A 26,370-nucleotide genomic window follows, 5' to 3' on the forward strand; every position below is an offset into this window, starting at 1 on the left:
GAAGGAAGGAAAAGAAAGGAGGTAGGGAGGGAGGAAACAAATATGTAGGCAAACCTCTCCTCCTTTTTTTCCTTAGTCTCCTCATTGGTGCCATGGAGGTGTAGGTTCTGACAGTATCCTCAGGGGACACAGGCCCTTGGATTCTAAATGTGTCCCAGCCCAGCTGTTGTGTGTCAGGGTCCCAGTGTCTGCGGGGAGATGGCCAGAGATGGGCTCGCAGCATCAGCCATTGCCTTTTATCCCATGGCCTGTGTCATCAAGTGCCATGGTAAGTGGAAGTGATGCCTCCCCAGAGATCACATTAGCTCTGATAATGCTCCAGCCTCCCGTGCACAACTTGCCCTCAGGCCACCTGGCTGGGCAGGAAGAAGGGCTCCTAGAGAAGCCATATGGCCCCATGGCAGGGAGTCTGGGCCAGAGATGGAGAGAGACGCCTTCCCTTTCAGCCCAGTCCCAGCCTAGTGTCCTCACTGCTGACACCCGGTAGTCTCTGAAACCACAGATGGAGCTCCTAGACTTGCTGATTGGCCCCCTGATGGCGTGCGCATTAGGAGGAAATGCCTCCCTCCACCCTTGTAGCAAACACTTCCAGCTCCCTGCCCCACCCCTTATCATCCACTGTTCCTGCCAATGCAGACCCAACCCAATGGCTTCCTGCTGCCAGTACCTGGGGCTCTGCTGGTAGACTTTCTCTGGCAGCAGGACAGGCTCATCCCTCTCATCAGACAGGCTGGACTTGCTGGGAAGTTGACACTCTGGGGGCGGCCTTCGTGGATAAATGCTCTAGTTTTCTTGCCCCTCAAGTGAGACAACCCTGAGGCGTGCTCTATGCAGTCCCCTGAGGCCCCCACCAGGGCTGAGCACCAGTTTCCCCAGCAGCAAGTGCTCCTTAATCTACTTTCTCTTGGTTTCCTTCCCTTTGCTGTCTCACTTCTCCTCTCCCTAACGAGTGCTTCCAGGATTATCTCCTAAATAAATTACTTGTATTCTAATCTTTGTTTCCAGTTGTTTCTTGAGGAATCCAGTACAAAACGAAACCGATCAAAGACACCAAACCCAACAAAAGAAAGAGATCTCTTCTAGTTCTGTATTGTACATGTTTCTGGAGCACCATTTAAGTAACAGAATACATCAGGCACTGTCCTTGACGCTGGTAGGGACGTCTCACAAATAACTGTACAGGCAAATAAACACAGCAGTATAAAAGAGGAGTTTGACTCTGTTGTAGGAGGTGGTTATCAGGGAAGGCTTCACAGCGAGGGTGACTGGAGGTTTTGGAGGACGAATAGGAGTTCTCCAGGTAGAAAAAAGAATGATGGAAACAGCATATTAAAAAATCCAGAAGTGTAAAAAAGCACAAGGTATTCAGGGAACCATTAGTAATTTAGTATCTCTCATACTACTGGAGAATAAAGCATATTTTGGAGGTGATAAAGGATTTGTAGGAAAAATGAGGAGAGAATTAGAATAGCAGGAGTTGTGGTTAAATAGCCAGAGTCTTGTCTGTACTCCTCAAAGTGTTTAGGCATTATCTTGGAAAGGTTGGAGGACTTTTTAAAATTGTGGGTTATCTTTTTCTGATTGCATAAGTATCAAATGCTCATTGTGGAAAAGTTGGCATATACAGAGAAGTATAGAGAAGAAAATAAAATTACCTCAAATCCAGAGTTAATTAAATCACATTTATGTGTTGGTGTGTTTCAGAGGAGTTTCAGGCAGAGGAGTGAGGTGGTCACACTTGAGTTCTAGATAGCGCTCTGGCAGCTGGTGATGATCATGCAGCTGGAAAGATACTGAACGTAGGGTGACCAGCTAGGAGGCTGCTGCAGTGAGGGGTGATAAGGGTCCTCTGTTGTGGCTTTGCAGGGTGTTTCAGAGGTGGGATTCTCAGCACTTGAAAACTAGTTGGATGGGGTGTGGGGTAGAGGAGAGGAGGGGACCATGACTACTAGAGAGATTCTGAGTGTCTCCACCATGACTTGGTGGAGGCAGCAGAGGCTGGAGGCCAGGAGACTTGGGTTCTCATTTCTACTCTGTGACTTCCAATCCGTGGGACCTTGGACAAGCCCCTTTAGCCCACAGAGCCACAATTTTCTGACCTGATACATGGAAAGATGATTCTCTTCCTGCTTTCTTTACAGGATTGTCATGATGGTCCAATAGATCAAAGGAGATAAACACCTTTCATGTGTGGAAACCTACAGTTCTGAGCTCTTGTCCTCAAACCTCTGCTCAATCTTTTCCCTCACCTGCCTTCTGTCATCTTCCCCAGAAACCAAGGGAACCCATACCCCTCTAGGTTTCCCTTCCTCTCCCCTCTGCATCCTGCCCAGAGGACATTTGTCATGATTGTCCCTCTGGTACAGATGTTCTAAACACCGCCATGCACCACCATTCTTTTATTCATTAACTCATTCACTTCACATGCTTTGATGCTCTAGTATGTTCCAGGTGCCAGAACACGTGCTGTAAAAGACAGACAAGGTCCCTGTGCTCATGGAGCTCACATACCGCCCAAGGGGGGACATAAAATTAAACAACTAGGACAAATTCGGATAGCGATGTAACAAATGAATAAATAGGGTGACAGGATAGAGTGAGGGTGTATTTTCGATTTGAGTGGTCGGGAAGGGACCTCTGGACTGAGACCTGAACAACTCAGGCAGAGAAAACAGCAAGTGTAAAGGTCTTGGGGTGGGTTTGAGCTTAGGATGTTTACAGAATGGAAAGGTCCGTGTGGCTGGGCTGATCCAAGCCCCACCCATCCCACTTAGCACGGCCACCTCTCTGAAGCCTCCTTGGATCAACAGGATGCTTCCCTTGCTGATTCAGCTCCACCCTGCTTCCACACATCTGTGGTCACAACACATCCTGACCACACTGGGTTATGATAGACTCCACACACTGGTCTGGGAGCTCCTTGAAAGCAAGGGCTATCTCCTCTCTAGCCAGCACTGTTCACGCACACAGCAGGTGATCAGCATCTGCTAAAGGGATTAATACATTAATCAATAGATGAATGAATGAGTGAGAAAACGACTCTCAGGTCCAAATGTCTCACTCCTTTACTTGTCTAATTGTTACCTTCTCAAATTCCCTGACCCCGTATGCAAACTGCAGCCCCACTGTCCCCCCTTTCCCTCACCCATCATATAACGTGTGTGTTTATTACGTTTCCCGTTTCCTCTGTCTCCGCCAGCAGAATGTAAACTCCATGAGGTCAGGAATCTCCGAGTTATGTTGCGCCAGTGTAATCCAAGAGCCCGGAACAGTGCCTGGCACACAGCGGGCATATGGAAGAACAAATGTGTGAAGGTGTGAATGAATGAATAATTGAGTGAATAAATAGTAGTTCTCAGCCTCATAGAACACGGGTCACAACCTCAAATGCCCTGCTACCCTGCCCATAAATAACAGAGATGCAGGAGTAAGTGCTGGGCTGTGACCTGTCAACATGCTAAGCCGCTCAAACAAAACTGCCCAACAGCCCGCTGGCCGCCTACTTGCAGCACTGGGCCCTGAGCCGCACATTCCCATTTCGTTGATAAAGAAACTGACCAGATAGTTTAAGTGGCCTGCTGCGGAAGACAGAGCTGGTGCTGCACCGATCGCTGCTTCCCCAGTCCTTTTTTGGCCTCCTCTCTGACGCAACGCAGACCCCAGTTCTGGAGAGTCTGTCACTAGCTCCCCGTGGTGGGAGATCAGAGGCCTGGTGTCCTTGGGAGCGGCGAGCGGTGCTCGGCGCAGGATAGAAAGGGAGTGCGCGCCCGGGTCCCCCAGATCCCTGGGAGCCCGCGCCACGCTCCCGCCCCTGCCCATCCCCGGCCGCGCTGTCAGTCTCCATTAGCGCTAACAGGCTCCAGACGGAGCGGGCCGGGCGCTGGGTTAATGCAATCGGCGCGTTACCTGGGGCGCAGGCTACATTATCAGCCCGGCCCCCGCCAGGCACGGCCAGAACCAGTCAGCCCGCGCCCTGCCGGCCGCCCCGCGCCTCCAGCTCTTCCCCGGCCCCGCCCGAACGCCACACGGCGGAGCCCAGCCCCAGCCCGCGTCCCAGAGCCCGCCAAGGCGCAGCCGGTCGGGGGCCGGCAGGGCGCAAGGCACCAGGGATCCCCTCGCCGCCGGACACGTGAGTGCGCCCTGAGCGCGGGACAGGGCTAGGTCGGCCGGGGAGGCCCGGGCCCAGACGCGCCAGCAGAGGGCTAGCGAGTTTGTAGTGCAGTGACTTTGTGTCCGGGAAGGCTCCTGTGGCTGTTGAAGTGTCGCGGACCCGAGCTGGGGAGGGGGTCGGCACGCTGCCCTCAGCCTCGGTGAGTTCAATCCCAGCCATTTGGGGCAGGCGAGAGTGGGTGAACGAGGAAAAGTGCTGCAGGGTTTTCAGCCGCCCCCAGAGGGCTGTCAGAAGTCTCCAACTCTTGAGTTCCGGCGTGCCCCAACCTCTGTTTCCAAATTTTTCCAGCGGACGCGCACCCTTTTCTGGGAACCCTGCGTCGGCTCAGCGCGCGCTCATCCCAGTATCTAAGGCGCTCCCGGGTGGTCTTGGGAGTTGCAAGTAGGGAGGAACGGCCCGGTAACCACCTCTTTTCCCTTTATCCAAGCAGAGCCTCGGCGTGCCCCCAGGACCGCTAAAGTTCCTCTCGCCAGCTGCATCCATGCTTCTGGCGCGGATGAACCCGCAGGTGCAGCCCGAGAACAGCGGCGCGGACGCGGGTGCAGAGCAGCCCCTTCGGGCGCGCAAAACTGCGGAGCTGCTGGTGGTGAAGGAGCGCAACGGCGTCCAGTGCCTGCTGGCGCCCCGCGACGGCGACGCGCAGCCCCGGGAGACCTGGGGCAAGAAGATCGACTTCCTGCTGTCCGTAGTCGGCTTCGCAGTGGACCTGGCCAACGTGTGGCGCTTCCCCTACCTCTGCTACAAGAACGGCGGCGGTGAGCGCGGGATCGGGCTGGGAATTTGAATTTGGGAGGTCCGCTCTCTGCAGCGGTGGCTGGGACAGGAGCTGGAATACACACGGAAGGGAGGCGAGAAGACAGGGGCATATCTGGGGCGCAGAAAGAACTGGACAGGGCTAACGGAAAAAAAAAGGATTGGAGTCCTCTGGAAGGTCATTTTCCCGGGCTCTTTGCGGAGTACCTCGAGCTCATTCCAGCGGAAGTGTCAGGATTGGGCACCCTGGAAGCAAAACAGCAGAAGAGTGAAATCGAGGCATGACCCTAAAGTCATGATAGGGGTATGGATGGAAAGGACAGAATCTGGGGTGCCGGTTTGGGTGGGGGAGCCTGACCTTTTGATGGTCTGCTGGAAGGGAGGTGGAGGTTCCAAGAGCTCTTGAAGGGGCACCAGAAGTGGGTGGGATTTGACAACCAGGCCCACAGTGACCCTAAATCTAGCACTCTGAGCCTGGGGGCAGGAACCTTTGGGCCAGGAGCAGTGGGAATACTTCGGTTTTCTGAAGGCACCTGGGGAGGCCCTGTGGTCTTGGGGATAGAAACACACAAGAAGAAGCCAGTATCAGAAAGAATGCCATTCTCAGGGAGCACAGCCCAGGTGGAATCAGGCCAGTAGGTGCCAAGAACTGGCCTGGTCCTCAAGGCAGGAGGCCTAGATGATTGGTGTGAAACCTCTACCTGCTGAAGTTCTAGCTGCATTGCAGGGAGGAGTGGGAGAGGGGCCTGAAGAAGACTCCAGTGGAACAGATGCACTCTCTCCCCCTTCTGCTGGGTGGTCCAATTGGCCACCTGCCTGAGAATGAGAGCCTAGAAATCACCTACAGCCAATCCAGGAAGAATAACATAGAACCCCGGGCCAGGGAAGCAGCCTGGGAGTCAGGGTGCTGACCCCCCACCCCCTAGCTCCTTCCTGAGGGGCTTTGCTCCTGGGGTGCCCAGTCCTGCCACTTTTGCTGGGATGAGCTCAGAGGTACCCTGCAAAGAGTGTGGGAAAATAGACCTTTTGAGGAAGAAATTGAAGGGGAACCCAGCTCTGAAAGCCTCTCTCTCTCCACTGGGCTGCACTGCTTGACGGTAGCTGTGACTCTGGACTTAAGGGAGGTCAGAGGGAGGAAGGGCAAGAATTTGGAGCTGGGTAGAGGGAAAGCTCATGACCTGTTCACAGGCTCTAGGACTTACAACTCTTTGCTTCTGTGTGTACTCTGGACCCTTGCTTTGGGATGGGCAATACTTGGTGTTTGCAAAAAAGTAGTGAGGCCGGGCATGGTGGCTCATGCCTGTAATCCTAACACTTTGGAAGGACAAAGTGGGCAGATTGCCTGAGCTCAGGAGTTCAAGACCAGCCTGGGCAACATGGTGACACCTCGTCTCTACTAAAAGTACAAAAACTTAGCTGGGCGTAGTGGTGCACGCCTGTAATCCCAGCTACTCAGGAGACTGAGGCAGGAGAATCACTTGAACCCGGGATGTGGAAGTTGCAGTGAGCCGAGATCACGCCACTGTACTCCAGCCTGGACCATGGGTGGCAGAGCAAGACTCTGTCTCAAAAAAAAGGAGTGGGATCACCATAGAGCACAGGTGGCTCTGAGCAGAGGATGCTGAGTAAGAAAGCAGTTAGCTCTTCCAACGAGAAAGTTAACCCAAGGTTGGAGCTGACAGATGGAGGATTGCGTCCACGGTCTCCCCGACACCTCCTGAGATGGGTCTGTCATTGTCAGATACTCTGAGACCAGATAGCTGGGACAGCAGTCCTGAGCTTCAGGAGCATCTGAGGTCTGGGGCCTGATCCCTGGGGGAACAACTTGTGACTCTGCAGGCTCAATGTTTGTGTCTGGCCCTGGGATGGTCATAGGCAGAGAGAGAAAGGTGAGAAAAGGAGAAGCTAATCCAGAGGTGAAACTTTCCCACCTTTGGCGGCTGCAGCCTCTCAAGCGTTACTGGGCAGGTTTAAGCATGGCTGTTTGGGCCCGGGAAGGGAGAAAATGCAGATTCTCTGTTTTTTAACAGGCAGGGAGATGATGAATGACAGACCTTAAGACCCGCCATCCCGCCTGTCCTCAGTGACCGCACCAGACTGCTTGTCTCTAGACAGTGGAAGGCTCTGTCATTAATCAGTAATATTTTTCTGGTCCCTCTTGGTGTGAGACACAATGCTAGGCTCTGCAGGGGTCACGGTCACCAAGAGACATGAACCACCACTTCTGCCTGCCAGGAGCTTTAATCACCCGAGTCTTTATTGTCATGCTGCTACAAGTTCTTCCCATTGCTCTATGGGTTTGTTGAAACTAAAAGCATCCAGATGGCCAATTTGACAAGTCAGCTAGATGGATATTCCAGGGCTTTCATTGACACTGTGTGCTCTTTAGTCATTGCCAGCAATGCAAATAAAGAGCACCTGTTGTATGCAGGGTACTAGGTTCTTAGGATGCAAAATGGAGCAAACTTGTCACGAGTTCCGGTCTTTAAGTGAAGTTGGCCGAGGGCTCCTTCGCCCGGGCTTGCTAGCTCAAAACACAGCTCACTCCAAGTTGTTTGGTGGCTTTTCTCTTTGTGGGTCTGTCTCCCAAACAGGAAAAGGCACAATGAGGGCAGAGACTGTGACTTTTTAATCCCTGTATTTCTAATGCCCAAGATAGGGCCTAGATCACAGGAATGTGGTAGAAGGTGCCCAAGAAACTGCTGTTGAATAAGTTAATGAAATGCTCCAAGCCCTCAGAGACCTCCAACCATATTCAGAAACAACAACAGAAACACTCAGTGCTAACTAATAAAGTGAAGCCACATACAGCAGTGGGGCAGGGGCAGACTATTTATTAGCGGTCTTAGCTGTGGAGTCCTGGGTTCCAGTTTCTAGCTGTCTGGCTTTGGCAAGTCTCCAAGCCTCAGTTTCCTCACTTGTCAAATGGAAATAATGGTGTTCAGCTCAGAACATTGTTGTGGGGACCAAATATAATAACTGATGGAGAGCCTGGCATGGATTGTGGCCTTAGGAAAGGTGGCTGCTGATTTTTGTTAATGTCGTTATGATGATGTATGAAATGGATGGAGAGACAAGTGCTTTAGACAAATGCCCTAAAGGCCTGAGGAAGGGCTGCTTAGGAAGGGCTGGGAGGAGGTGGGCTGTGGTTGAAGCTCAGCTGCTCTGGATGGGGAGGGTGCAGACAAGCAATGAGAAGGGAGGAGATCTCCAGCTGTGCACCTGGGGCAGGAATGTACATGGAATCATCTCAGAGAACAGGAGTGTAGGCTGGCTGCAGGGCAAGCTGGGAGAGATAAGGGTGCAGGGGCAAGTTGAGGCCAGGCTGCAGAGGCCTTGAATGCCAGGCTAAGGGGTGGGGATATTATACCAGTGAATTTCCATTTCTGGTTAGGATGTTCACAGTTGGTGTCAGGGAGCAGTGCAGCCCTCCATCTCAGACTATGAGGTAACTCCTTTTCTCACTTACCTCTCATCCCTTCAGACATGCTCAGCTAGCCCCCTCTGGGCTTTATCTCTGCGTAGGCCTCCTGGCTTCTCTGTCTTTTTGTGGATCAATTCTCATCCAGTAATTCCCAAATTAGCCCCAGAGATGAGAGCGAGTGGTCAGGAAAGGTGGGTCTTTGCAGTTGCAGAAGCAGCCGGAAGACTGGAGTTTGAATCTGAGCTCTGCCTCTCACTGTGTGACCTCAGGCATAGTACAGCCCCTCTCTGAGCCTCAAGTTCCCAGCCATAGGTGAACATGACCTGGGATAACACCACAAGATTTATTCCTTTCCAATTCCCTGGCTCAGGGTTACACTGAAGCCAGGACTCACCCGGCCTGTTATTTAACAGCCCTCAGTGTGCTCTTCTGGTGCCAGTATTAACACTGTAACCTCTGCAATTCTGACTGTTCATCCTGGCCCAGAATGGAGGATGTTTTGAAATGATGAAGGTGGCAATGGTTTAGGCCCCTGGTTAATGTTTTCTGAATGAATTACTGGAAAAGATCAGCCTGTCTGAACATCTTCCCCATGGCCAGCTGCTGGGATGCACGGGCTGCGGGAGGCTTTGGGAGGGGAAAGCCACTCTCAGAAATTCCAGAGCTTTGTTCAGAACCTTCTCAAACAGCTGGTCTCCATGAGGAGGCAGTACCAGGCGGTGATTCTAGAGTTTCCCTTTGCACCTGTGATCCTGGTCTGTGCTGGTCCCTGGGGAAGAGCAGGAAGATTGACTGGGTGCTCATGTTTGCCTTTCTTCCAGGGAAGTGGCCACTGTGAATTAACCTTTGCACATGGCTGCTTCTGTTTGACTCCTGTCCTGAGGCCAGCTTAGAGCTGTGCATTGTAGAGAAATATAGTCTTTAGGTTCAGGATCTGAGTCTAACTTTTGCTAGAAAGGTAATGATAGACAAATCACTCACCTTTGCTGATCTGAGCTTCAGTTTCCTTACACAGAAGAGGAGAATAACCACAGCACCTTCTTGCAGGATGAGATGGCATCAGAGACAATATATGTAAACTCCTTGAAATGATGTCACATAATAGGGGCTCCATACATGTAGTCATTAGTATTTTGTTATTGTTCAATGATATTAACTGAATGCTAGACTTAGGAGTGGGGCAGGATCCTGATTTTGGAAGTAGCAGAATTCATCCTAAGATGAAATTGATAAAAGGAAATAAGGCTGGAAAGTAGTCCCACTTGGGTCTGGAGCCCAAGCATGATAGACTCAGGAATCAGGGGTTGGGCTTTGCTCCATTTCCTGACAGCCTAACCGTATCTCAAAATAGATTCCTTACCTGGAAAATGGGGTTTATAATTCCTGCATGGGGTCCCATGACCTTCTGTGGTTTTGCATCCCCAGCGGACTCTCTCCTCTCCCCAAGGAAGCTCAGAGTCTTAGGGACCCCCAGCCCTTTGGGAGCCCTTGTGGCCAAAATATCTGGGATCCTTAACACCGAGTATGAAGCAGTGGCTGCTACAGAGGTCAGGAGTCTCCAAACTCAGTGCTCTTACATCTGGCCTGGCTGCAGGGGGCCATCTACACCCCGGGCTTGCCAAGCCAGACACTGATTGTCAGCTCAGATGCACAATGAGCCAGCCAGCTGGTGTGGCACTCAGCTGACAAGTCTGTACATCCCTTGGCAGAAATGTGGTGCTCATCTGGGACCCTGATCTGAGGTCACTGGCATGGTTTGGCTTGTTACTCCAAGCTTGTCAAAAGGATCTGAAAGGGGCTGTTCCTGACAACATTGGGATTTAATAGGAATAAATGTTATATCCTGCCCTGCAGTCCCAAACATAACTGCCTAAGTAAGGATTAGGCTACAGCACAAGTGGAGAAAGGCCCCGGGGCTTTCATTAGCTGCATCCTTCATGTGAGTCACTGCTGAGAGCCATTATTTAGCCAAAAAAAATTTACTAATTGCCTATCATATGCCAGGAATATGGAGATGAGCAAAAGAAAATCCTTGCCTTTAAGGGGCTCATGATCTGCTGCAGATCTCCTAAAAGTTTGTCATTTTCGATTCCAATATTGGAGGTATTAATCCCAAATGAGGGAGGTGAGGTCCTGCTCTGTTATTTGTGGGTCATATTTCCCTCTGTGATGTAGTTCTGAGCAACCCAAACACCGTCTGATGTGTTTCTCTTAAAGAGACTAAGATGGAGGAAATGGAAACCAGAATCTTCACAGAGATTTTACTAAAGCCATAGCTTTATTAGGAAAAATCAAGTCCAGATCCTCCAAAGTGACCAGCAGATGGAGAATTACCACATGAGGAGGGGTAGCCCGGCGCCAGTTTCCCTGAATTCCACCCCCATTTTTCTACTTAGAGCAGCTGGGTTTAATCCATCAGGGGAGTGGGTGTGTTCCCTCAGTGGGCCTGTTTCCAGGTCTTTCACTCAACGACAACAATCAACACAGAAGATGTCTGTGACCCCATGTTTGGGGGTTTCTCCCAGCACATCAGGCAAGTAATCAAGTCTGCAGCAGACACCAGCTGAGTGCCTCCGATTCAATTCAATTCTGGTGCTGTCTACCTGGAGATAGCATCAGATCCCACAGGTTGAGGCATTCCCACAAGAATGCCCATCACTTTATGTTCCTATAATAAGGCCCAGGTTGTTTTACTGTGCTTCTGACCCACTGTCTATAAATCAGGGTTCCCCCCACCCCTTGCTTGGGTTTGATTAATTTGCTAGAGTGGCTCACAGAACTCAGAGGAACACTTTATTACATTTTCTGCTATGGTTTAGATATGGTTTGTTTGTCTCCACTAAAACTCCTGTTGAAGTTTGAATCCCAGTGTTGGAGTGTTGGGAGGAGGGGCCTAGTGAGAGGTGTTTGGGTCATGAGAGTGGATCTCTTATAAATAGATTAATGTCCTTTGGAGAAGGTAAGTGAGTTCTCGCCCCACTCTCTTGGTTCCCCTCTTGCCATGTGATCTCTGTACCCCTGCTCCCCTTTCCTTTTCTGCCATGAGTGGAAGCAGCCAGAGGCCCTCACCAGATGCAGCTGCCCAACGTTGAACTTTCCAGCCACCAGAATCATGAGACATATAAACCTCTTTTCTTTATAAATTCCCTAGCCTCAGGTATTCTGTTATAGCAATGCTAAACAGACCAAGGCACTCCCTCACCTTCACCTTGGGTCCCTCCAGCTGAGGTCTTACCATAGCTCTGTGTACTACTATGATACCTATCTGTCTATCTGTCTATCCATCTGTCTGTCTATCTATTGATCTATTGTTCCTGGCTCAAAATACCAATAGCCCTTGCTGTAACATTGGGGCACTTTAGGCCTCAGAAAACAGAACCTCTCTGTCTTTGACCTTCTGCTGCCCTCCTTCCATCTGCTCCCTTATCTCTCCAAGGCAGGATTTTTCCCTGGGTTTTCTTTCTTGGAGCTGGCAGTAACGAAATTCTCTGACCCACCTTTCTAATTGTGAGTCATAAAACCCCCATTTCAGAAGAAGTCCTGCCCCAGGCCCTGGGGGAAGGAATGCTGCACAGGGAGACCGAGAAGAATCTGAACAGACAGGCCTTGCTGAGCTTTCCCACTCAGCTTATTAGTATTACATCATACTCCATTCAGTCATGGTGGCCAAACATGCCTGTCCAATGACATCTCCATAGAAGGCCCAAGAGGACAGGGTTCAGGAGCTTCAGGAGAGCCAAACACATGGAGGTTCCTGAGTAGGAAATGTTTGAGGGGCCATCTCAGCTTCAGAACTCTTCTAGGGTCAGCTAAGGTTTGGCCTGGCATATCCTGTCCCCCGCTTTGGCCGGTGCTTCCATTCCCTAAATCTCTTCACTGCATGCATCCCCCTCCCACTACCTTCATGCCATCCTTCGTGCAGCACTACAGGGCATTCTTTCTAGGTAACAGGGCTGTCTGTGGCCTGGGGGCATCTTTTGTCCTGCATTTGCTCATGGTCAGCACTCTTGTTTGCACACAAGAGTAGAGTAGCCAGCCCCACTTGGGACAGGGACATGAGGATCCCAGAGCACTGCCGCAGAGTCCTGTGTGTGGCCTCCAGCCGGCGTTCATGCTGTGCTCCACAAAGGGCCCAGCCACCCTCCACCACACAAGACATCCTTTACTTCCTGTTTCCAGTGGACAGAGCTGCTGCACATCTGCTCTTGAGTATAATGACAAGACATGAGTCCCATTTACAGAGCACCCACTAAGTGCCTGACACTTCACCTCTGTCATCTCTGATTATCACAGCAAACCAGTGACACAGGTATTATTATCGCATTTACAAAGGGGGAGCTAAGGCTCAGAGGAGGTACATTTAGACAAGGTCACGTAGCTATACACAGCAGGGCTGAGGGACAGGATTATCTTTAGGTCCAGGCATGAAGACCTGCCCTACCTCTGTGCTTCAGAGAGCACAACTCTGCCCCCTTTCCATCTCATGGGAGTCAAGTGTGCCTGCCCACCCAGCACACTCCCCATCCGAATACCCCACCACCCTCCAATACCCGGAGGGTGGAATTCCCTGCCCAAACAGCCTCAGGCACCCTTCTGGGTCTACATGAACCTCTTGCTGGGTTCCCTCTTCTGTGGTGTGGGCTGTGCTGCGGGAGGTGGGGGTGTCTGCAAGGCAGGTGGACATAGCTTGGACACCTATGTGCAAGAGCCCTGACATGGCTAGATTGAGCTGGGAGGAAGTAGGGGCAGGGCAAATGGGTCTTCCCCTCTACCTCCACATTCCAGCCTGGAGCTCCAAGAGCTGAGAATTCCAACCTTGAACTTCATAATAGAACTATTACAAAGGTCTCTTTGTCAAAGTAGGAAGACAGAACATGTTTTATGTAACAGTTGTTGATTTGTCACCTTTAAATGTGTTGAAGTGTGAGCAGCCCTGTCTCCTGACTAAAGTTTCACCTTCTCCTGCATCCTGATGCCTACTGTGCTGTTAGGGCACCCTTGGGGTGTTGGGGAAGGGGGACAAATCTAGCTTCCCTAAGCGTGGACCAAGGTTTTCTTGGGGGCTCTGGTGCATGACACCAGCAGTGACAGCCTGTAGCTGAGCTGTGTGTATCAAGGGAACTATTCTGTGGATTGGCACTTCCTGCATATATCAGGGTGTGGCCAGAATTCACAGTTTGAGGAATCCTGTCCTCAACAAACTAGGTATCAGGGGAGCCTCTCTCTTTCCTGAAGCTCCTCTTTGACCACACTCCCTCCACCTCCCCCGAGATCCCCAGCAGGTCTTAGCCACTGCACCCCTCACTGAACCCTTCCTCCAGGCTTTCCAGCCCTCTACCCGGGGTCCTCCTCACCTGCTGGGGGCTCCTCCAGCACATCCCACTCTAAACCTAATGACCCCTCGGCTTCCCTTCCTGGGTACTTAGCATTTGCACAGAGGCTTCCAGAGCCCTTCTGTACCCAGAAGAGTTTCTCTCTAACAGTGGGATGGGAGGCAGTGTGGTTGGGCCACAGGTGATGGGACTAATGCTTTTCTTACTAAATTCATCCAAAGGCCACTGCTCAGAGTTTCTTTCATGGTCGACAGTTCTTTTTCTCATGTGGTTGTGTGAGTGTGTCGACATGCAAAAGTGTGTGTCCATTTGCATGAGTATGCACAGGTGTGCATTTGTGTGCATGCATATGGTTTTTGGAGACTCCCAGGCACTGGGCACTGAGCCCCTCATGAGGCATGCCCTGCCTGTGTTTTTCCAGGTCTGCCCTCACCAGCCCAGCACTCATGCAGCCAGGGCATTCCAAGATAAGATTCTGGCCTTGCAGTTCTGAGACTCTCGGACCCTGTGTGAGGACGGTTGCAGCTGGCACTGCTACACATGGAGATGGAGCAGGACCACACGAGTATGGCAGTTACAAGCCTTGCAGAGCAGTAATTTTTAGGGGGTTTGCAACCAGCCTCAGTTTCCAGAGAACCACTGCAGAGCTGTTTATAAAAGAGGCAACTTCAGTTGACTTCTCTCATCCCTGGAGCTCCTTCCTGACTCTTCAATCTGAAGAGTTTACTTCTGCAAGAGGAGAAGGAAACTCCCACGTTTCCTTCTGCAAGAGGCCTTGGGCAAGCTAGCTGTCCTCTTTTAGAATAAGGCACTGACCACGGGTAGCTGGCTGTTTTTTCATTCCTACTTAGCCATTTCACCACTCTTTGGTCTTCTTAATCTGTTTCCACCTGAATGAAGCTTTGGCTGGCCCACATCAAATGCACTCACAGAGAAGAGCCGCAGGCGCATGCAGACTCATCATCTTCCCTCCTTTTCTCACGTTACTGTGCCTCCCAGCCAGCAGAGGAAGAGTAACTCCAAACTGGGCAGTTTACCTATGTGTTGGCAGTGTTACCCAGAGGTTTAGAGTTGAGGAAAACAGCCAAAGTGAGACGCCTGGTTAACTGGCTGATGCTGCTTTTCCCCTCCCTTGGCCATGCAGCAGAGTATTGAGTCGCGGGGGGCAACCCACAGTGGCAAGGGCTGAGCAGTGACTCCTGGCTTTTTCCTTCGCCATGTTCCCTTGGGCCACTGACTTCCATCTTCAGGCCTATCAAAGAGTTTTTGTTTATTTGTTTGTTTTGTTTTCTTCTCTCTTTCTCTCTCTCTAAATTTTTTTTTTTGAGTCAGCATCTCACTCTGTCACCCAGGCTGCAGGGCAGTGGCATAATCATAGCTCACTGAGCCTCAAACTCTGATGCCCAGGCTGTTCTTGAGTTCCTGGGCTCAAGTAAGCCTCCTGCCTCGGCCTCCCTAAGTGCTGGGACTACAGGCATGAGCCACTGTGCCTGGCCCTATTAAACAGTTTAATACACCTATCTAACTGCCCCTTGCCCTGGCTCTAGATCCTCGAGGGGAGTAGCAGTTGGCCACAAGGCAGAGTGGGGCTGAGACAGATCCAGGTTTGAAGCCAAGCTTCATACTTGCTAGTTGGACAAGCAGCTTAACCTTTCTAAGCCTCAGTTTCCTCATCTGCAAAAGGGATTGTGGTAATTCTCTCTCAGGGGTGGTTTTAAATAAATAATTATGTAAAAACTTGTGTGCAGCTTGGCATATAACAGGTGCTCAACAAATGGTACTTGTTAACTTTCACCAACCCCACTGCCTACCTCCATCTACATCAGCACACCAGCCCACCATTACTGTCAGCAATGTGCATAGGGACATGGGTCAGGTGGCAAACCAGCCCTCTCTATGTGGGAGAGGGAGAAAGGAAGAGAATGAAAGGAAGAAATGAGGAAGGGGAGAAATGGCACATGGCCACTCCAGAGACTTCCAGCCTGGAACAGTGGCTGTAGCATTGGGCCAGCCTATGACCAATAGACCAGATAGCTTAGCTGGTCCCAGATCCCCCATTTCAGAACAACCTACCCTCTGATCCTATTCAGACTCATGTCCTTCATCTAGGCTGGAATGTTCTAGAATCTGTGGGGCATGTTGGACACAGCTCTGGAGCTCTTGAGCCAGGCAGACCTGGACCCAAATCCTAACAGGATAAGGTCAACTTACCAGCAACTTACCAGCAGGATAAGGTCAGTCATGTCATTTAATTTCTCCAACCCTCAGTTTCCTCATCTGAAAAATGGGTATAGCAGTTGCTATGTCAGAAGGTTTCTGGGTAGTGTAAGTGGGATCAAGCCCAGGTCCTGCTTGATACACAGGAGATGTTCATTTCCCAGTAGTTTTACCTTTTCCCCCTTTCTGCCCTGCCCCCCACCACTGACCCATCTTCTACTCACAAGGGATTGGGTCTCTCAGCGTTAGGGCCAACACTTCATGCTTCCTACTTAGGAGAGGCACCCTGAGAAACAAGTGGGGACTGATAGTCTGAGTAGCTGAGTGAGTTTGACCCTAGGTATCATGTGACTTTGCCACAGTTCTTTGCTATCTTGAAACCTTAGTTTCCACATCTGTAAAATGGAAATAATAATGATCTTTGATCTTTGTGGTGAGGATTGAATGAAAGTGCTTGGAGCTCAGAAGGGGAGGAGCAAGTGTGAGCTGCTGGTATCTATTGTTAATATTGCTAATGTTACCATTGTTAAAGTATTTCCTGTTTTCTTGATGTGGGTAGGTCAGAGAGTATTTGGTTTCCAGGGTTACAAACCTTAGCTAAAGGCCAGTGGTAACAGGAGTTTAGATCTGGCCTGGCCACCTCCAGCTGTGTGTGGAAAGGAGCTGGTGTTTTGCTTTGGGCACGCTTGCAAGCTGGGGCTCATATGACATGTGTCCCAGTGAGTCACCTCGCAGAGTCAGAACCCACTAAGCACATCCCGGGCTGCCAGGGTGTACTGAGAATTGTCTCAGCACCTCAGACGAGTCTAAGTCCACCAGGAATTCTCCCAGGAATTAATTGCTGCCTGGTGCCCAGGGACCCATCAAGTTTCTGTGATGTTCTGGGTGGGTAACTTCCCTGATCAGAGACTTGAACCTCTGCCCCTTTGCTTCAGCCGCCTGTGACAGTGGGGACCAAGTGGGTCGCAAGGCCGGAATGTGAATCCGGCTTCCATCACCTACCAGCAGCACCAACAGGAGCCATTAGACTCCCTTCTCTGCCCCTCAGCTTGCCCTGGGGTACGTAATGACCCTGACTGGTTATTATGTTTGCAGGCTGTTGTGAAACTCTAAGAAGAATCCAGTGAGATCATGTTTGGGAAAGCCACATGCAACCCTATGTGATAGGATACCAGCAAAATTCGAAACTCTGTCATGTAAATTTAGGCACTGTCTCTTTTTCTCTGGTCTCAATTTTCTTGCCTGTAAAAGGAAGGGTTTGGGTTAGATTGGCATTCCCAGAGTGATGATTCATAAAAGAAAAGTTCAGTGTTTAAATAAATCTGGTAAAGGCTACACCTGTGATCCCCCTCCTGGCACATCACAGCATGCACTTGTGTATCAAAGGCTAGGAGAAGCCTGCAAGAAGCAAACCTATTTTGCTTTGCTTAACCTAGATTTTACTAATTTGACCACAGAACCTCACTATTATGGTTATGATTATTACTACCACAAATATTCTTACTGTTATGATGATTAGTATTGATTGCTGTGCGTCACCTTTGGAAGCAGCCAGCTGAGCAGATGCCCAGGAACTTTGCAGCTCTTGCAGACACGGATCCAAGACTGGGAGGGGCAGGGGTCTGCCAGGTCACACTCTGCCCCTGTGTCCTCCAGGTGCCTTCTTGATCCCGTACACACTGTTCCTTATCATCGCGGGGATGCCCCTGTTCTACATGGAGCTGGCTCTGGGACAGTACAACCGGGAGGGGGCTGCCACCGTGTGGAAAATCTGCCCATTCTTCAAAGGTAAAGAAGGGGTGGGAGGAAGTTTCAAGGTTGTTCATAAAGGCTTCCCTGTTGCCCTTGGGGAATCTGCTCCAGTGGTGAGATCTAAGGTAGACCTCCTGTCATGTGGGATTCACAGGTATCGACAAGGTCAACAGTGTCCCCCATTCCAAGTTACATGGAGAGCATTCAGTGTGTTGGGAATAGCATTAGCATAGAAATTCTGGAAACCTGGGTTCTAATCCAGCTTACCTGCTGAGTGACCAGAGAGTCTATTTCCTGTATGGGAAATTTTTACATAAGTATCAGAAGTACCCAGCACATACACCACTACTCTCTCCTTTTGCTCCCATGGCAGACATTAGAAGTTGATCATGGATCTTTTTGAGCCCAGCCAGAAAGCTGATTCAAAATCCTTAGTACAATAGCCACAACTAGTTGATTGCAGCAGAAATATAACACGAAGCCTACTTGCATTTGGGACTAAGAACACATCTGCAGAAAGTAGCCAGAGCAACTGCTATTTCTTGGCCCCTATACAGCTGGGAGAAGGGCATGGAGGAAGAGTTAGTCTCTCCCAAGCACTGGTTGGAGAACTGGGCAGATGGCAACGAGGGCCAGTGTGATTCCCATGAGCCTCTTCTCAGCTGGCATGTGTCTCCTGAGTACCTCCTGTGTACTCAGTCCTGTGGGAGATACAGCTGGTGCAAGAGTCTTATAAGACATGTGCATTCGTTACTTTTTTTGTTGTTAATTGTTAGAAATTCAACTCAAACTGGCTTCAGTATAAAAGAGAATTGCCTTCTGTTACAGTAAAGTCCGGGGATTGGCTTCAGGTATAGATAGATCCAGATGCCCAAATAATGTTATCTGGAATCTATCGCTCTTTTTGTGTTTCAGATCTGTTGTTTTCTCTTAGCATCAGTCTCAGGTAAATTCTTCTCAAGTACCTGCAAAGATGGCCATCAGCAACCCCAGGCTTAAATTTTACCAAGTTTAAATTTTACCAAAAGCAAACAAGTAAACAAACAAAAACCCTTATAGAGTCATAGCTTCCTTAAAGGTCCCAGAGAAGATGCTCATTGGTTTAACTTGAGTCATATGCCCATCTACTAACCAATCACTGTGGCTGTGAGGAAGCAGTGCTCTGATTGGCCAGGCGTACATCTCGTGATGGAGGAAGAGTGGGGAGTAGCCTCATCCACACCTCACAGGCTAATCATAGCTTAAGGCTAATTCCTTAAAAAGCAATGTTGGGTAGGTAAACAATACATCTACCCTAGAAAAAAGCTATAGAACTATCCGTAAAGGAGCTTGTGATACATTGAGGAACACGATACTGGCACCCGAAGCAAGTGGTTGAGAGTAGGACCCAGAAAGCACACAGGGCTGAAGTTCCAATCAGGGAGTGCTTGCTTGGGTTTCCCCAGAAGCAGTTCGGAGACAAGGATATAAGCGTAAGGAGTTAGTGCGGGAAGTGATCCTCAGGGAGCAGCAACTGGGGATAGGGAAGGGGAGGCAGCCATAAAGGGTGTGCACCAAGTCCGTGCCACCCTGGGCAGGGAGCTCAGTCCCATCAGGGGAGAATGTGAACATCCGTCAGTGTTATCCTGCCCAGGGGGCGAGGGAGCTGCATACTTATAATCCAGCTCCTAACATGGCTGCCCACTGGGGGCAAGAAGGTGGTGAGTGGGCAGGGGAGCTCCAGTGGAAAGAGAGAGCTCTCGGGCAAAGAGATGGCAGGGGCCTATGGACTCTGGCAATCTGCTATAGCACGTTTCCTCAATCCCCGGGCCACGGACCAATAACCGTGCAGTCGGTGGCCTGTTAGGAACCGGGCCACACAGCAGGAGGTGAGCAGCGGGTAAGTGAAGCTTCATCTGTTATTTACAGCTGCTCTCCATCGCTCGCATGACCGCCTGAGCTCTGCCTCCTGTCAGATCAGCCGCGGCACTAGATTCTCATATGAGCGCAACCCCTACTGTGAACTGCGCATGGGAGGGATCTAGGTTGTGTGCTCCTTATGAGAATCTAACTAACGCCTGATGACCTGTGGTGGAACGGTTTCATCTTGAAACTACCCCCACCCCAAAATCTATGGAAAAATTGTCTTCCATGCAACTGGTCCCTGGTGCTGAAAAGGTTGGGGACCGCTGTGCGGCAGGAAACGAGAGGCAGAGGGAATGGGAGTGCAGTGGTGGAGCCACACCCAAGGAGAGGTGGCTGTGGGGCTGGGCCTGGGAGACTCCTGCCTTACCCCCTGTCCCCGCCCAGGCGTTGGCTATGCTGTCATCCTGATCGCCCTGTACGTTGGCTTCTACTACAACGTCATCATCGCCTGGTCACTCTACTACCTCTTCTCCTCCTTCACCCTCAACCTGCCCTGGACCGACTGTGGCCACACCTGGAACAGTCCCAACTGTACCGACCCCAAGCTCCTCAATGGCTCCGTGCTTGGCAACCACACCAAGTACTCCAAGTACAAGTTCACGCCGGCAGCCGAGTTTTATGAGTAAGTCACAGACCCCTTGTGCTGGGCCTGTTGAGGCCAGTGCTTGGTATGACCTGAGCCGAACACTAAGGAAAGTCATAGACCAAGGAGACGCATGCCGTCAGGATATTAATGTTTACTGAGCAGCCACTGACCTGATGCTGGGTGAGGGGCTGAGGACACAGCCATGGTCGAGGTAGTTGGAGGAGCTTGCGTTCTGGGGCAGGGAAGTGGAGGCGGGCAAGATAATACACAAATAAACAGGTAAGGGAGTGAGAATGTTTTAGAGTGTGTGTGCACTTCAGGGAATGCAACACTTTCTGGGGTGTGTAACTGCTCTTAAAGAACTGAAACCAGGTATGTGGGAAAAATCAATCATGGAGGGAAAAGAACGGTTGCGTGGGTAGTCAGGGAAGGCCTCTCTGAGAAGGTTACATAGGAACTGATGATGTCAGAGAAGGGAAGAGCTGGGGCTCCAGGGCAGGCGATGAGCTGCAGGTTGAACCCAAGTTGATTTGACCCTAAAGCTGTTGTTTGACTCACCCTGGGCTGCTGTCCTTCTGGAGTTCCCATGGGGGAATGTAATCAGAGCTTGGAGAAAATTCAAGAAGTGGGAAGCAGGCCAGCTGTATGCAGCTCTGAGAAATTATTTGGACCATGTGTGCACGAGAAGCACTGGCCGTTGGTGCAAGACAGAATATCATTAAAAAAAAGAAACTTTTATGTTGAAATACCATTATACATTAAAAGTAGTAAAAATAGTGCATATACCCATCACCCAGTTTCCCCTAATGTTGACAACTTACATAACCATGGTATGAGTTTGAAACCAGAAAATTAACATTGATACACTGTTAGCTAACAAGCTGCAGACCTTACTTGAATTTCACCAATTTTCCCACTCATGTTCTTTTCAGGTATTTAGTTGCCATGTTTCTTTAATCTTCTCCAATCTTTGCTCTTCCTTGATTTTCATGACCTTGACACTTGAAAAGTACGGCCAGTTACTTTGTGAAATATTGATTTGAGTTTGTTTGTTGTTTTCTCATAATCAAACTGTGGTTATGCATTTTGGCAAGATTACCCTAGAAATGATGCTGTGCCCTCCTCAGTTCATTCCATCAGGGGGTGGGGAGACATGCTGTCAATGTCTTGTTACTTGTGATGTTAACCTTGCACACTTGGTTAAGGTGGAGACTGCCAGCTTCCTCCTGTGTAGAGAAAGTTATTTTCCTTTTTTAAGTAATGTGCCTTTTAAGGACATACACTGAGTTTATGCAAATATCTTGATTCTCATCATACTTTTGTCCACATTTCTTAGCATTCGTTGATGATTTTTGCAAGTAAGGACTATTACCATAATGTTTATCTGGTTGTAATTTCCTATTTCCATCATTTCTTCTATTTTATTTTATTTGTTGTTTTTTGAGACAGAGTCTCGCTCTGTTGCCCAGGCTGGAGTGCAGTGGTGCCATCTCGGCTCACTGCAACCTCCACTTCCCACATTTAAGTGATTCTCCTGCCTCAACCTCCTGAGTAGCCAGGATTACAAGTGTGCACCATCACGCCTGGCTAATTTTTGTATTTTTAATAGAGATGGGGTTTCACCATGTTGGCCAGGCTGGTCTCGAACTCCTGGCCTCAGGTGATCCACCCATTTTGGCCTCCCAAAGTGCTGGGATTACAGGCGTGAGCCACCACCCCCAACCTATCATTCCTTCTAGATTAATTGGAATTCTTCTTTAAGGAAGAGTTGTCCCTTCTCCCCTGTTTATTTGTTTTTTCAGTTATTCATTTATATCAGTATGGGCTTCTGGATATTTATTTTATTCTGTAGTCTTAATTCATAACTATTATTGTTGTTGTTATTATTATTTATTTCAACTTTCATTTTAGATTCAGGGGTACACAAGCAGGTTGTTACATGGGTACATTGCATGATGCTGAGGTTTGGGGTGTGATTGAACCTGCCACCCAAGTAATGAGCATAGTACCCAATAGGTACTTTTTAAATTCTTGTCCCCCTCCCTCCCTCACTCCTCACTCTTGTTGTCCCCAGTGTCTACTGTTCCTGTCTTTATGTCCATGTGTACTCAATATTTAGCTTCCTCTTATAAGTAAGAACATGCAGTATTTGGTTTTCTGTTCCTGGATTAATTTACTTAGGATAAGGGCCTCCAGCTACATCCATGTCCCTGCAAAGGACATGATTTTGTCCTTTTTGTGGCTGCATAATATTCCATGGTATATATGTACCACATTTTCTTTTTCTTTTTCTTTTTTTTTTTTGAGACCAAGTCTCTCTCTGTCACTCAGGCTGTAGTGCAGTGGTGTGATCTCGGCTCACTGCAACCTCTGTGTCCCAGGTTCAAGTGATTCTCCTGCCTCAGCCTCCTGAGTAGCTGGGATTACAGGCACCCACCACCACGCCTGGCTAATTTTTGAATTTTTAGTAGAGACAGAGTTTCACTACGTTGGCTAGGCTAGTCTCAAACTCCTGACCTCAGGTGATCCACCTGCCTCGGCCTCCCAAAATGCTGGGATTACAGGCATGAGCCATCACACCCAGCCACCACATTTTCTTTATCCAATCCATCATTGATGGGCACCTAGGTTGATGACATGTCTTTGCTATTTTGAGTAGTGCTGCAATGAACATCCATGCGCAGGTGTCTTTTTGGTAGAAGGATTCATCTTTCTTTGGGTAGATGCCCAGTAGTGGGATTGCTGGGTCGAATGGTAGTTCTATTTTTAGTTCTCAGAGAAATCTCCAAACTGCTTTCCACATTGGCTTAACTAATTTACATTCCCACCAACATTGTATAAGCATTCCCTTTTCTCGGCAGCCTTGCCAGCATCTGTTATTTTTTGATTTTTTAAATAATAGCCATTCTGTTGGGTGTGAGCTCATAACCATCATTATTTAATTTGTGGCTTCCCTGAATCCTCTCAGCTTCTACTTCCTCTATTTATGTCCTTGAGGAGGGCAATGACTGACTTGTTTTCAGCCGCCTGATTTAAAATGTTTGCATAGCACTCTGTTCACAATGTAGCATCCATTGTCTTCATCCCTCAGACGTGGGTCAATTCCATTTTATCAATCCCTACACAAACATGCTAGCAGGTAAGCAGAAAGCACCTGTTACAACTTGTGGGGCAGACAGGATAGATTCCACCTGAACTCCACCCTCAGGGCACTCATGGTCTAGAGCAGAGGTCCCCAAACTTTTCTGCTTAAGATCATAGAGTAAATATTGCAGAATTTGCAGGCCACATATGTTCTGTTGCATGTTCTTTGTTTTATTTTACCTCTAAAAAGTAAAACCATTCTTAGCTCACAGGTCATACCTAAACAGTCCATAGCTCAGATTTGGCCTGGGGGCCGTGGTGTGCTGATTCCTGGCCTAGTGCAAGATTTCCCAATAAAACTTCCCGCCATGATAGAAATGGTCTATATCTGTGCAATCCACCAGAGTACCCACTTGCCACAGGTGGTTACCGAGCAGTTGAAATGTGGCTAAGGTGACTGATGAGCTATATTTCTAATTTAATTTTAATTTATTTACCTTTAAATAGACATATGTGGCCAGTTGCTACTGTATTGGGCAGTGCAAAAAAGGGTGAAAAAAAAAAACATATTCACAAACAACAAAACTTTAGGGCTCTTCTCCTTCAGTCCTATGGATTCCCCAAGCCCAGAACCTGGGAATGAGTCCTGATTATCTGGAGATTGGGGTTATCCTGGGACCAACTCTTTCCCTGCCATCTTGGTGCAGCAGGGCCAGGGGGATTTAGTTTGGTTGAAAGAGTCCTCTGGAAAGTCTACTGCCTCCTGGGGCTCAGGGGAGTCAGTTTTCTCAGGATCCAGGAAATACCCTCAATGGTTCACTACAGAGAATTTGCTAAGGGTCCTGTACCTGCATCCACCTGTCTCCATCCATGATTCCCATGGACTTCTAACAGGCATATGTAAAAATTATGTGTTTTAGAATTTTTCTTGGAGAGGGTCTATAGTTGTCATCAAATTCTCAAATACCTCTTCAGCCCTCCCAGAGGATCTGAATCACTGCTGTCGCTGAACGTCAGCATCTGCTATAAGAAACCTGTCTTCCTCACCACCACATTAATAGCTAACCTCTTACCATGTGTATGAGGTTTTCTGCTAACTTCCTCGTATGTATTATTTTGATTTAAGCCTCACCCACCTAATGAGGTTTTTGTAACTCTTATCCTCATAACACTCTTAGGGAGGCTTCATTTCACAGTTGAGACAGTAAAGTCCACAACCACACAACTACTACTGCACAGAGCCAAGATTTGGACCCAGCCAGCGTGCATTTGCAAGACCCTGAGAATGAGCATCTCCCATTTTGCACTGTAGGAGCTTACTTCTCCCCACTCTAACCCCAGCCCTGCCTGGCAGGGAAACTTCACAGCATGCACCCTTAACCTCCGTGTTATATTGGCCTCTACCCATTATACATGTTTGTTATTATGCAGAAATATTGTCGTGGTCACACATCACATTTACCCAGCTTGGATTGTATTCCAGCCATGGTTCAAAGCACTCTTTCTATACTACATTTTAATCCTGAGCACTGTGATCTAAAATTATTTTTATGAATGGGAAAACAGGCACAAACCAGTAAGTGACTTGTCTGAGGTCATAGAGTTTAGAAGTGGCATTAAAAGTCGGTTTGGACCCAGTCTATCTCCAAAGCCCAAGCTCTTAGCCCAGGATTCTAAACCTTGACTGCGCATCAGAATCACCTGGAAAGCATGGATGCCTGGATTCTACATCCAGAGATTCTGATTTCATTGGTCCAGGTACAACCAGGGCACAGAAATTTCCGTCAATAGCCCCTCCTGCAATTCTAACATCCAGCCAACGTTGGAAGCCCTTGTTTACACACTGTGCTCTTCTGTCTTGGAGTAAGACTCCTGCTGGAGTCACGCTGACATCTCTATAGTCTCATGTCATGGAAAATCTAGGGCCTCCTTCACTCTTCTGAGGAGGAGTATGGCCTCAGAAAATTCCCAAACCATCAGAGAGCTTGCAGGTGGAGGTTTTAGGCCTTTCTGTCTTATGAACATGGTTTGGAGGGGAAGGTGGTAAAGATAGTGGAGCAGAGTGCTGCCGACACATGTGATTGGTTGCACGCTCTCCCCCTCATCCTCCCATAGAGGAAAAAGCGTGATTTTTCTTTTTGCTCTTGGCAACCCTTGTTTTACAAATTAAAATGGGAAACACTAGCTTTGTCTCTAGTCCAGTTAGCATTTGATTCCTCCGCTGATGTCTTCATGGCTAGTATGTTGGCCCCAGCAGAGACACCCAGCCGGAGGGAGAGGTGAGATAGGTTTTGAGACCCTACTTACTTTAATTACAGCCCTAAGCTTCCTCCAGGCTCAGCTGTAAGGAGAAAGTGGTGGGAAAAGATGGCATCCTCAGGCTGAAATGGTTGGGGGATGCAGGTAGAACTGAATGCAGAGTTGTTTTTTGTTTGTTTGTTTGTTTTAAAAAAGACGGGGTCTTGCTCTGTCACCCAGTGGCACAGTCTCGGCTCAAGGCAGCCTTGACCTCCCAGGCTCAAGTAATCCTCCCACCTCAGCATCCCAAGTAGCTGGGACTACAAGCATGTACCACCACGCCGGGCTAACTTTTTATATTTTTTGTAGAGATGGGGTTTCATCATGTTGCACAGGCTGGTCTTGAACTCCTGGGCTCAGGTGATCCACCCACCTCTGCCTCCCAAAGTGGTGGGATTACAGATGTGAGCCACCTCACCGGGCCTACAGGGCTTATTTTAGGAGCCTTCTGCCCTACAGATCTTCCCTCTTTTTTTCCTCTCCTTAACCTTCCCTCCACTAACCATGCAAACCTTCACTGCTACCATCAGCCAAGCACTGAGGATCTCCTCACATCCAAATCTCATTTAATCTTCACAGTTCATGGAGGTGGAAATTATTCCCATTTTACAGATAAGAGAGTGGAGGCTCAGGTTTTAGGTAAGTGGCAGAGCTGGGAGTGCAGGGGCCTCTGCAAGTAGATAGGAGTTCTTCTCACACCGCCCTTTCTTGCCTAGAGCCTGCCTCTGTGCTTTGTAATGCACAGCACTGTCATCAGCTGCCTCTGGACTTTTTTTTTTCATGGCATGCTGCCCTTTTGTCTAAATGTTTCTGCTTGAAAAACATCCCCTCAACTCAGTTTGGGGAG

At 49.1% G+C, this 26,370-nt stretch overlaps 1 protein-coding gene across 4 annotated transcripts in view; it reads left to right on the plus strand.

Moving 5' to 3' along the window:
* Positions 1-3,794: 3,794 nt before the first annotated feature.
* Positions 3,795-26,370, plus strand: part of SLC6A2 (solute carrier family 6 member 2) — a 50,554-nt gene continuing 27,978 nt past the window's right edge. For all 4 annotated transcript variants that reach the window (XM_024233590.3, XM_063717658.1, XM_054533930.2 and 1 more), the window contains exons 1-4: positions 3,795-4,129; positions 4,602-4,926; positions 17,555-17,686; positions 19,940-20,177. In XM_024233590.3, the coding sequence (XP_024089358.1) occupies positions 4,653-4,926; positions 17,555-17,686; positions 19,940-20,177 (644 nt within the window). In that variant the 5' untranslated portion in view covers positions 3,795-4,129; positions 4,602-4,652. The remainder of the gene's footprint in view (positions 4,130-4,601; positions 4,927-17,554; positions 17,687-19,939; positions 20,178-26,370) is intronic.

Source organism: Pongo abelii, chromosome 18 (genome assembly GCF_028885655.2).
Source record: "Pongo abelii isolate AG06213 chromosome 18, NHGRI_mPonAbe1-v2.0_pri, whole genome shotgun sequence".
Taxonomy (NCBI): Eukaryota; Metazoa; Chordata; class Mammalia; order Primates; family Hominidae; genus Pongo; species Pongo abelii.